The 12,506-nt window shown below is 38.4% G+C and overlaps 1 protein-coding gene across 1 annotated transcript in view; it reads left to right on the plus strand.

Moving 5' to 3' along the window:
- RASA1 (RAS p21 protein activator 1) overlaps window positions 1–12,506 on the plus strand; it is a 64,669-nt gene that overhangs the window by 40,619 nt on the left and 11,544 nt on the right. The window contains exons 12-18 of the mRNA XM_077347551.1: window positions 1,068–1,155; window positions 2,805–2,882; window positions 6,605–6,762; window positions 7,264–7,340; window positions 10,380–10,552; window positions 11,261–11,420; window positions 11,589–11,731. Coding sequence (XP_077203666.1) covers window positions 1,068–1,155; window positions 2,805–2,882; window positions 6,605–6,762; window positions 7,264–7,340; window positions 10,380–10,552; window positions 11,261–11,420; window positions 11,589–11,731 — 877 coding nt within the window. The remainder of the gene's footprint in view (window positions 1–1,067; window positions 1,156–2,804; window positions 2,883–6,604; window positions 6,763–7,263; window positions 7,341–10,379; window positions 10,553–11,260; window positions 11,421–11,588; window positions 11,732–12,506) is intronic.

Below are 12,506 nucleotides of genomic sequence, written 5' to 3' on the forward strand. Positions count from 1 at the left end.
TCAATATGCCATTCAGCTTCTTTGCAAGCTTTCATACTTCCAAAGATGTTTTCCAAGAAATAACTTGCCCATAAATGTTTGTGCAATGTACCCATTATTAACGTTTATTTTAATAAATCAGTCTTTATAGTAATATGCACACAGTAAGCTTCCTTTTAGGAGCAGCAGCAGTATTCATGACAGTGACTGAAATCATGAATTGAATCAGGAATGTGCATAAAAATTGGATACAGAATCTATCCTCGAGACACAGATAATGGGTTTATATTAGAGTGGAATTGTGTACATTGACTGATCAGTGTAGTACCTCAGATCCCAGTGAATGGCATAACCTTCAAAGAAGGGAATGTCTGTACTGAAGAAGGTGTGTGAAATTCCCTTCTGATATATTCAGAAACATGCTTACTGATTAAGTTTAATTTTGACCAAGTGTAGTATGCCTTATTGTATGCAGTGAATGTTATATATGAATCCAAACACATTGCTTGTCTTTTTATGACTATTTCTCTCCAAGACTCTTTCTGTAAAGGGGATTAGGTCCAGACCGGTGCTCATCTAGTTGCGGGGCTAATTCCCATTTCCAGATGTTGCCTGTGCCGGCCCAGGGCTGGCCCAACTCAGACCCTTGGTTGCCCTGCAGCAAGGGAATGTGGATGTCTTGTGTGAAGGCACTAATCCATGTCAGATGAGGTCCAGTGGGGAAAATATTCCCTAGTCTGGACTCAGGAAGAGACAGGGCAAACTACCCTGTCACAAATACCCATTGGCAGCCTGGAGTGGCATCACTGGTTCAGAAAAGGTCAAAATGACATTCTTGCTTTTTTACTACAAAAATTGTGTGCTGTTTGTTTTTTATTACCTTTCAGCTGGCAAAAAGTAAGCTAGATGGGGAAACAAAGGCATTTATACTTTTAAATGTTATGCTTTCAAACTTCACAAATATGACAGTTATTTTGTTGATAAATGTTATAATTTATACAGTTTATGTTTTAATTCATTCAAGCAGTAGCATTTTTAGGCTCTGTTGCTATTTGCTAATATCATTCTCTTCTTTTTGCTTGAAATAGGTCAAACTGTTTTCAGATAGTAGTTCAGCACTTTAGTGAAGAGCATTACATCTTTTACTTCGCAGGAGAAACTCCAGAACAAGTACAGGTAAGACTCTCTGCTACTGTTGTTAAGACTAGAAAGCTGACTTTGAAAACAGTTTAGAAAACTACTGCAAAATGCTGCTGATTGTGTGCTTATAGGAGCATATAAATATGAACATTCAAGGCCAATTTGAAGTAGCTGCATTTCCAGTCTTGTTTTCGGGGTTTAATCCGAAGTACTTTATGACTTGGGGCTTCCGTATCTGTGGGCTTACTTCTTCCAGCAGACATGTGTAGGCTTAGGTCAGCCTCACAATTCCACCTGACCAGTTAGTCTCTGATTTCTTGAGTAGCTGGCCCTCCCCTCATTAGTACAAAATGCCAATTACCTTGCTCCTCAGAAAAGGGTTTCGAACTTGGCTGTCCAAGAGGACCATTGGGGGACTTTGGGAGATTGAACACTTGAAAGGGATGTGTATTAAAGGGTGTGCATCTGTAGTATTACAATTTGGTATAAGCAGATAGTTAATCTGAATAGTTGGCAAAGTTAAGTGGTGGTGCTTACTGGACTGACAGGTTTTGACTTCCCTGTCTTCACAGTGTTATCTGCCAGAAAGCCTGGCTCTCATGCTGGAGTTGCAAGGCAGGCTGGGGTAGCAAGCAAGGTTTTTGAGCTAGTATGCTGAAACCAGAATTTAACTGATGATCTTTGATTGGAATCTTGGTTTCACAAACTAACTACTATTATCATAATATACATCATAATTTTATATTTATGTTTGAATAGTGCCAAATGGATTATTCTGTAATCACAGCTTTAAATATGGTTCTGTGTACCCTACAGACTTAGTTAAGATACCCTGAGATGACCTCGGTCATTGTCATCTGGCTGGGTTAGTTAACTGATGATGTTTTTTGCATAACATCATCTTTTTTTATAAAGGCATGACGCATAAACCTGACAAAGCATCTGCTTCTGAGGTGGGTTCCCAGCCTACCTCTACAATACATATTAATATCAGAGGCACAGCTATTCTTGAGGGTTACAACATAGTAGCACTGGGGACAAATATCAGATATAGTTGACTTAATGTACACAAACTATTCTTAATAAAATAATTTGATTTGAAAAGATGTGAATATGGAACTAGTATATAGTGATTATTGCAGAGAGTTGATACAGTGTAAGGAGATCCGGTCTAATCATATCTTCTGTTAATTTACACATGGATATATATAAAACATGCCTAACAAATAGGAATACCAAGGCCAGCATTTGGGAAGTGGATTACTGTTGCTTGGGGCAAGTTTTCATGCTTTCTAGATACAAGATGACACATGTATATACAGGCACATAAACTATTCATGTCTGTTGGGTTTATATAATATGACATGTACATCTTCATTACATGTGCCAGAATGGTAAACTGGTAATGTTTTATAGTAGCAGTTTTATAGTAGCTTATATTTAGTAGTCGATTAAGTATTAAGAACAATAAATAGTCATGGAAGCACTTCACAATATTTTAAATTTTATTTATCCCCTATCTTTTCAGGATTCTTTTGAATTAAAACTTATACAAGTTTGTCTAATGGAAACTGGGTAATGAAAAAGACAAAATAAAATAAGCTTGAAATAGTCAAATTTTATTTAATACTGTAATAGCATGTTGGAGGAGATTCTGTTCATAAGAGGTTCTGTTATGTTTTTAGGACTGGATGAAAGCTTTGCAGACATTCTGCAATTTACGAAAAACTAGTCCAGGAACATCAAACAAACGTCTACGTCAGGTAGAATTATGCATTCTTTCAAAAACAGTGATATTTTTACTTTTCATTAAACTAGCCTCTAAGTATTGCTTGTAATGTATTTTCTCTTCCAGCTTGAGCTTTAGAAACGTTTGTTTTTCTGAACAACAGAATTTGTCACATAATTCAAAATATTAAAGAAATACTGTGTAATCTGATATCAGGTGCACTTAGAAGTTCTTTTACTTTCTACAAATTACAGTGCTGTTTCATCTTTTGGTTTTGACCTTCAAGGCTATACATGGCCTGGGTCTTAATCTCCTTATGCGGGGAGAGAGCTCTACGCTCTCTAGGCTTTGCAGGTATGAACCTACTGATTGTCGATCGACCTATCTTAAAGTTCCTACAAATATTCCATAACTACATGAGTCAGATTTTGGCTAAAGGCTGAATCCTGACATGAGTTTTGCAGTTAGTGCTTATGATGCTGCACTAACATTGCTGTTGGACTACCATTAAATATTATGTATGCCAGAATCACAGACACATTTTAGTGCAGTGGTATATAAGAGATGGGAAACTGAAGGTTCTGTACTAGTAATAATTATTAAAGAGAATAATGTCTCCACAAAACTCAGTGCTAGCGAATAAGAAATATTTACAATTACTGGGTAAACATAAAATTGAGACTTTTTAAAAGTGCTTAATGGTCAGTGTAATTTCCTCATGTTCAAACCAGAGATGATTTTGAAATCCTTTTAGGGTTTATTTCTGTCTATCCATCCATTTTAATCCTGTTCTTCCTCATGGTTGCATAAATGGCTTTTCCCCTTCCCTTTTTTCCACACAACAAAGGCAAAGAGGGTGACTGGCTCAGTCAGCACAGCAGGCTTCACGGTGGAGTGGGCACTTGAACTCAGGTCTTCCAGAATTGATTCTTGTGTTGTGCTGTACTAATCCTTGATTTTGCAATGTAGTCTTAGTCTCTTAGATTAAATGTGAGCAGTGAACTCCTCTGAGTTCACACTTTGGGGTACGTTTAATTTTTCAATGGAATCTATTTAGGTTGGGGACATGGGGGGGGGGGGAGTTGAGGTCCTGTTAGTTATCTTATCGAGCCCAAGAAAGCTCACCTAGATGTTATAAATCAGAAACATCAACAAAAATAGTAATTCATTCAAAATCTTGTTTCCATATTGAAAAATACTTTTTTTGTTTTTTGACATATTTGGAGAGCATCTAACTGTGTATTCCCCAGGATCCATGATTATTAAGATTGCAGATCTAAATACCTGTAGGACTTGGGGAGGGATTATAATAATAACAGAACATTTAATCCTTGGGGTCTGTTCCTTGGAGTTCCATTGGATTTTATAGAAGATCATTGCATCAAAACCCCTGGATTAATTGAGGTGCTGTTGGAGAAATCTGCTGATACCTAGATTAGAGACAGTGCTCTGCTTTTTCACTGAAGTTATTTGAAGTAATTATCTGAGGTATTTATATGCATAGATAATTTCAAAGCAGGTCTCATTTGGACTGAGGTGGCAAACTTGTGTCGGTATGGTACCAGAACACTGGGGCAGGGGATGGTTCATATGATTGATTGCTGTTCCATTTTTTTTTTAATTCCCTCGACATGGTGCCAGAGAGAAAGCCGGGCATATCCCCATAATATTCTTTGTAGAGGGATTTTTAAAATATTAACTCCTGCCTGCAGTGTGAAGAAATTCAGCTTTGACAGAGGCTTCCACCTCACTAAGAATTAAGTCAGGGCATGCAAGCATTTAGGGAAAAGCTGTCCTCCCTATATGTTACTTCCTAGTGGGTCAGATGCTGGGAGGTCTTTTCTCAGATTGGAAGCAATTTTTTATAGGCACTGCTGTTACCAGAAACGCACTTACACACGTGTCCTTGGACACGTGTATATTCAGCAGTGGGGAATGAGCTTAGCAAGAGGTGGTAATGTAGCAAAATGGATCGTTTGCCAATGTTTACAAGGTGATTACACTCTTAAGAACTCAAGGCAGACGATACCTATGATTGCCAACCTGTAGTGAAAGACAAGCTGAAGAGATTTCCAAAATGGATTCTAGCCCAGCAGTGTCTTGCCAGGTATTTACAGTGTCTGGCTTTGGCACAAGCCTAGACTATTGCAGTACTACTGGTTGTGGAGAGGACAGGGTGCCAGCCAGAAAGGCAGGGGTCCTGCCATTCTTGACATTGAAATACTCCCAACATTCACATCTAATTTATAAGAATGAAATTGTAAGGAAGTGAGTTTTAAAACTAAAGGTAAATGTTTGTTATGAAGCTGATGAGGAGAACTGTTTAAATTTGTTGTGATAAGAAATGTTTGTGCTAAGCTTGCAATCTGAGGATTTCATTGAAGAAGAAGAAGAGTTGGTTCTTACAGTCGCCTTCCCATTCCTCTCCCCACAACAGACACCCTGTGGGGTGGGTGACGCTGAGAGAGCACTGATATCACTGCCCGGTCAGAACAGTTTTATCAGTGCCGTGGTGAGCCCAAGGTCACCCAGCTGATTGCATGTATGGGAGCGCAGAATCGAACCCAGCATGCCAGATTAGAAATCCACACTCCTAACCACTGCACCAAACTGGCTCTCTTGATGGTAGAATTAGATTTGACTGCAGTGAATATACAACTATTTTCTTTTGAAATGTTCAGCAGAATTAGCCATTAGCCTTGTTTTCAGCTGGAAAGATTGTCATTCCATATGGTGACATTCTGGAATGTCTTACCCTTTCCAGTGATACTTCTAGTTTAGGTTATGACTAAATATGTTTAATGTTTTTGCCTCCCTTTGCACAGAAATCAAAATAGAAAAGTTCTTGAAAGATGGTTGACTAATAATAGCTTCCCAGCTCTCTCTGTTGGGGAGAAAGAGGGATGAAATGAATTAAGATAATAAATTAAATAAAAAGTACTAGAAATGTATGGGATTATAAGTATTCTATTTATAATTTATTTATTATATTATATTTATATACCACCCTCCCTGAAGTCTCAGGGCAGTTTACATCAAACAGGAATGATACAAGTAACTCAGTTTATAACAATACAATATTAACAATGGAAACATTACTGAATGATAGAACACTGGGGAGAACCAGTCCATGCATACTGGTGGTCCAGTGGGATGGGCGAGTCTGCAGTGATGGTTGTAGGAGGAAGATTTGGGGGGGGGGGGCCATGGGAAGCGGTCATTCGGGTTGACCTCAACCAAATGCCTGGTGGAGGAGCCCACATCAAATAACATGTTCTGTGAGGAAATGGAAAGTAAATACATTACTTTGTGGACTCTTTGCAGTCTCACAAATATATGTGCACCCATAGAAAACAAACCTTAGCAACTTTCTGATTGTAGACCAAAAAGAGTCACTTTTGCTTCCCTCCCCTTGATGGGATTTTTCTTGGACCATCTCTGCATCCATTTAGAAAGTTTCTGGGGTTTATTCAGTAGGTGCTGACTTATATATGTAAGTGCTGCAATATCTACCAAAAAGACCATCAGCCCTAAAGTATTCTGTATTTTGTTTTGGCATCTTTACTAATTAAACAAGATGCTACTTGCTCTTTTTGTGTAATTAGTAACGGAAATGGTTGTAAAAGCGAAGTTAAATGCCCTTCTGTGCTGGCTGTATACATAAATACCTCACTTGCCGACAGAACCAGTTCTATTCAGGCTGTGAGCAGAAGTCTCACTGCCTAAAACAAGGTATATTTTGTATACTTTCTCTAGGTCAGCAGCCTTATATTGCATGTTGAAGAAGCCCATACCCTTCCAGCAAAACATTTTACTAATCCTTACTGTAATATCTACCTGAATAGTGTACAGGTAGCAAAAACACATGTACGAGAAGGACAGAATCCAGTGTGGTCAGAGGAGTTCGTGTTTGAGTAAGTTTTATATGGTATTTTAATTCTTGAATTTAAAAATTGCTGAATTGGTATTTTCAGTTTCTATTACTTGAACCCAGAAATTTAGACAAATGAATAGTAATTGTCACTAGGTCGCCCTTTCTCAACCTTTTTACCATTGAGAACCCCCTGAAATATGTTTCAGGTTTTGAGAAACCCCAGAAGTGACACAATAGTGCAGAATATGGTTGGGAATCATAGCTGTGGACACGCCCATCTGGGACCTCTCCCCTACTCACCCCCTTTAGGCTCATCATTGGCCATTTTGGGAGGGTAGGGCAGGTTGATGTGACCATGTATAGTCATATCACCCAATAAATGCTTAACAAATTTCAAAACCATCAAGAAACCCCACGGTTTCTTGAAACCCTAGTTGAAAGCCTGCTCTAGAATATGACTAAATTTTTAAAACAGCAATCTTATATTGCACTGAATATTTAAATAAGAGTATAGTCTAATCATTTTCTTTTTTTCTTACAGTGATCTCTCATCTGATATCAACAGATTTGAAATAAGTCTTAGTAACAAAACAAAGAAGAGTAAAGATCCAGATATATGTAAGTGTGTGTGTCTGTTTGAATGTATTTACTTCATATTTGGTTGCGTCATAAGAAGAAAAATACTTAACGAAAGTTCAGTAGACGTTTTTATCTTTTTAAAGTACCTCAATGAATCATAGTAAACTTTGAAAATCAGTTTTCATGTTGTGACTTAGGGCTTCAGGTACCCTCTGACAACTGTGTGTATGTGGGGGGGGTGGTGGAATGTGGCTCATCAATGCAAAGAGAAGTCTAGGCCAATGTTGCCAGTGACGTCAGTTCTGGCATGCAGTGAAAGTGATGTAATTGCATCACCAGCAACACAGGAGTCCTCTGGTACTTGTTCAAAAACTGTATTAGAAGTCATTTTAATATAGAGTGTTTGCTGGTGATGTGGTGAGCAACAGAAGTAATATAGCCACACTGCTGGTAATGTAGGCCTCCTTTTGCTGCCAGTAAGCCCCTGCCAGGGGAGGGTCCCCAGAACAGGGAAATCCTCACCCTCAGTGGGTGCCTGACAATCTAATATGACTACAGTGTTCTCTGTAGCAATCAATAGTCTTATTTGTCCTTTTTTACCACTAACACATTGGGTTTTTAAAAGGCAAATGTGATTGCTGCTTCTTCCAGGCAGTGCAGACAAGTATCCCCTATTCCAACAACCATGAACTAACTTCCCCTCAGTCTGTTCTGTTTTTCCAAAGGGTTTAAGTTGTAATGGTTATTTCTAGTGATAAAGAACAAAAAAAGCCCAATACACAGCTGTAGTTTCCCTTCTTTGGCTAAACTTCTTCATTATAGTGGCCAACTGCTACTTTTGAGCGTTACCAGGAAGAGCTCTTCTTTCACTAAGAAAGTTTTGGCCTGCTAGAAACTTTTCCATACACACACAATTGCTTTCTTTGTTATTTTTTCCCTACAATATAGCAGTATTTTGTGTTAATTTTTTTAATTGTTCACAGCACACTAATTGGTGGTCCTTTAGAACTTTAATCATTAATAGGATGCTCTAAGTCTTTTGGAAGTAGCCTTTCTATGTGCCTCACATTTTATGCAGCATTTTCAGTCCTAATATTCAACAAATTACTTAGATTGGGGGCTAATTCATATAGTTGGATTTTCCTGACTTTTGCAGAATTCCCTTGGATTTACTTGAAATTCATCATTTTCTTTCTCATTTGTTTTATTTGTGCAAAGTTAAAAATGGTTTTTTGTTCAATGTAAAATTTAAAGCATATATTACCTTAATTTCTGTCTTGCATCCATTTTAATATGAAGTTTTTAATTATTAAAGTACAGGAAATCTGATAAGAATCAAGATCCCCTTGGGTTTCTTCAGTTATGTGTGTTATGAGTCATTCTTCCTCAACTTTCAGTTTGCTTCATTCTTTGCTTTATCTTGTGAGAAAAAGGGATAGGAAACTACTTGCTAAAGGCAAAACTACTTTCAAACTGCAATTAATATTCACTCCTAACATTACTTGTTAGGGATTGGCACACACCTAAAAAATCTTGTTTAGGGTTTGGGATGGCCCTTGAACTGAGAAGGAATTTTTCTGAACTAAACTGGCCAGTTTAAACCCTCTTTGGCTAGGAGAAAGGGGGAGAGCAAAACAGGCATTAATGACTTACGCTTGGCTTGGAATTGGGGGAGGGGAGCAAAATAGCCCTTGAAGCCTAATTAATGGACAGATCTGCAAGGCTGTTAGATTTAAATGGTTGGCAGCCATTTCATTGGTCTATTTTGAAAGGGGTGGGCAGAGAGGGAAGAAAATTGGTTAAATGTCTCACAGCCACCTAACAGCTTGATGGATGGCCTGAGTAGCTGAATCAAGCCAGACAAAAGTCCAGCAAACATGTGGTAAAGACACCTTCCCCAAATATTGGTTCAAGGGCTATGGATCAGGTCAAGTTTGTGCTAAATATTAGCTAATGAATCAATTTGTACCCATCCTTCACAATACATTTCATGCTGCTTCTCCTTTGTGTATCTTACTAGACAATTGTTCATGAAATAGTGTTTGTTTTGTGCAAGATTCATCATTTCAGATAATTTAACCTATACCAAGAATGTAAGATGTATTCTAACAAGAAAGTTAAAATTTATCTTAAATGTGTGGGTAGAAAGGGATGCATTAACTGATTTTATTACTTGTTCCGACTATGAACTCGAACTACATGTCATGTGGGTGAGGAAGGGGGTATTCCATGTCAAATCAGCAAATGGGATGCATCAATTAATTAACATTGCTGAAATTTTGTAGTTTTTACACATAACGTAGTCATACATCAACAGCATTTATTTTTAAATTCTGACACAAGTCTGAAAATTTATTCAAAGTCATATTTAATGTTAATTGTGGACTCATTCATATTACCTTAGAATAAGACGTACTCTATCTGCAAAGAAAGTAAAGCCGGCTTTAGAAGTTAAAAATCTTTCAAAAATGCAGTGTACAGAAATGTAGCATTTATTTATCAATAAGTATGTAGGAATTACTCAGGAACTTTTGCATCCATTTTCTTCTGTGGTACAGCTATTCAGGCCATCCAGATGCCAGTTAAGCACTTAATCAGCTGTTAGGTTTAAATGGCTGCAATTCACTTAGTGATTACCAGACCACCCATTGTATTTTATTATATTTTCAAAGCAGACATATTTTGGACACCCAGATATCTGAACAGTGCAAAGGTCTTCCACTTTTTTGCCTCTCTGCCCCATGTCAAGTGTGTGCAAGTTGCGGCAATATTTATAATGATGATGATAGAATGTGTTTAGCAACTCCAAGATAGTAGTCTTGATATTCCAATTCACGATAATTTGAAGTCTTCTTAAAAGTTAAACTATATTTGAGATTTGTTATTCTACACTAAAAAAAACAAAAAACCCCTGCAAGATACCCTGACGTGGATTGAAATTACAATTCTACTACATAATATGTAGTTCGGCCCTTTGTCATGGTGCAGTCAAACACAGTATTCTACAATATAGGAAAATACAGCAGGAGTTCTGATTGTGTTGTGATTTTGCTTACCTGTCCACCATTTTATTTCAAGTATTTATGAGATGCCAGTTAAGCAGACTACAGAGAGGACAGGCAACAGATGAATGGTTTCAGCTCAGTTCACACGTACCTCTGAAAGGTATTGAACCAGGCTCTTTGCGTGTCCGAGCAAGGTATTCCATGGAAAAAATAATGCCAGAAGAAGAGTACAGTGAATTTAAAGAGGTATTAAGTATCTTCGTTTTAACTACAGTAGTTTGAAATATTAATACTTAAAAGAAGGCTGGTGGCTTCTGGTTTTCCATGACAGCCATTCTCTTGTGAAGCTTCCATCAATTGTGGTACTTTCACAGGGTATTCAAGGTGGATTTGTGTGACAAAGAAGTTGTATTCATGATATTAGTTAAGGTAGCGATCCCCAACCTGTGGGCTGCGGACCGCATGTGGTCCGTCGACTAATTGGAGGAGAAGGACGCCTTCTCCCCCCCCCCCCCCGGCCCTTTACAACACACTTCGGGTGTCATTGTCTCCCATCACTCCCAGATGGGACTATCTCGTTGCAGAGAAAGAAGCTCAGGGTTTCCATTGATTTGTCATTGTCATGAGTTAAAATTTCCATGAAAATAAAATGTTCCTTATGTTCATTGTTGTGGTGTGTCTGTATCTTATTTTGAAGGGATGTTTAAACATTACCATAGCGATCAGAGAGCGTTAGGATAGTGGTTGAGAGTAGAGGAGTAAACTACCCCCCCCCCCACACCGGGCCTCAGTAAAATTGTCAAGCGTTGAGTGGTCCCCGGTGATAAAAAGGTTGGGGACCACTGAGTTAATGTAAATATATTTTAAGAAACAATAGCACCTCATTTTGGAATGAGTTCTTGGGGTCCGTGCAGCATCATTGTCAACTTAAAGGTTTCCTATCTCTGTTTTTAGTTGGTACTGCAAAAAGAGCTACATGTGGTCTACGCGTTGTCACACGTATGTGGACAGGATCGAACACTGCTGGCTAGCATTTTATTGAAGATTTTTAGTCATGAAAATCTGCAAGCATTATTATTGCGAACACTAAATGACAGGGAAATAAATATGGAAGGTAGAGTATGTATAAATATATTTTACTATTAAATATAATTTTCCAGCTTACTCGTAAACCCACATGAGCACATTGTCCTCTGGAAGGTCCTGCTAACCCCCTTTACATTTTGTATAATGGTAGACTAATATTTACATGCCATTTACATGAATGCATGCTTTTGTTCAGATGAAGCCACAACTTTATTCCGTGCCACCACACTGGCAAGTACGCTTATGGAACAGTATATGAAAGCTACAGCCACACAATTTGTTCTCCATGCTCTAAAGGACTCCATTTTAAAAATAATGGAAAGCAAGCAGTCTTGTGAGGTGAGAAACTATCTTAATTAATCACAGATTTCATCTTGATGAATAAAAAAATGTTGTTATATGTCTGTGCTTCCTTTTAAAGGGTTCAGATCAGCACTATAGTCACTCTGCAGTCCTATATATAGGTTAGAGATTGTTACTGGAGCCAAAGTTGCTCAGGCAGCTTCATGGACAGAGACCTGAGCCATTACACCAGTGTGGCTCTTACCTGAATGGCTATGTTCATGGTTGTGCCTTTTATCAGGTTTTAATCACAGACTTGCATGTATGCTTCGGTGATATTCTCTTGAAATTGGTAAAATAAAAACATCATATTCTTAACCTAAAGTTCACCATGACTGTTTACGCACTGGGAACTTCACTGTCCCAGCTCCCATCCAGGAGCACAGATCAGGGATAGATGAAGTGCACCAAGCCAAATGCTCCCCTGTGTGGGTGCAGGAAGAGGTGGGACAACCTACCACAACTACTACAAGTACAACGATATAGGCTAGATATCAGGGGGGAAAAATTTCACAGTCAGAGTAGTTCAGCAGTGGAATAGGCTACCTAAGGAGGTGGTGAGCTCCCCCTCACTGGCAATCTTCAAGCAAAGGTTGGATACACACTTTTCTTGGATGCTTTAGGATGCTTTGGGCTGATCCTGCGTTGAGCAGGGGATTGGACTAGATGGCCTGTATGGCCCCTTGCAACTCTATGATTCTAAAACTCCAGCCTGCAGCCCGGCATGAAACCTCCAGTGCGTAAACAGTCTATGAGATGTATTGGAGTGAAT

The sequence above is a fragment of the Paroedura picta genome, chromosome 7, assembly GCF_049243985.1.
Source record: "Paroedura picta isolate Pp20150507F chromosome 7, Ppicta_v3.0, whole genome shotgun sequence".
Classification (NCBI taxonomy): domain Eukaryota; kingdom Metazoa; phylum Chordata; class Lepidosauria; order Squamata; family Gekkonidae; genus Paroedura; species Paroedura picta.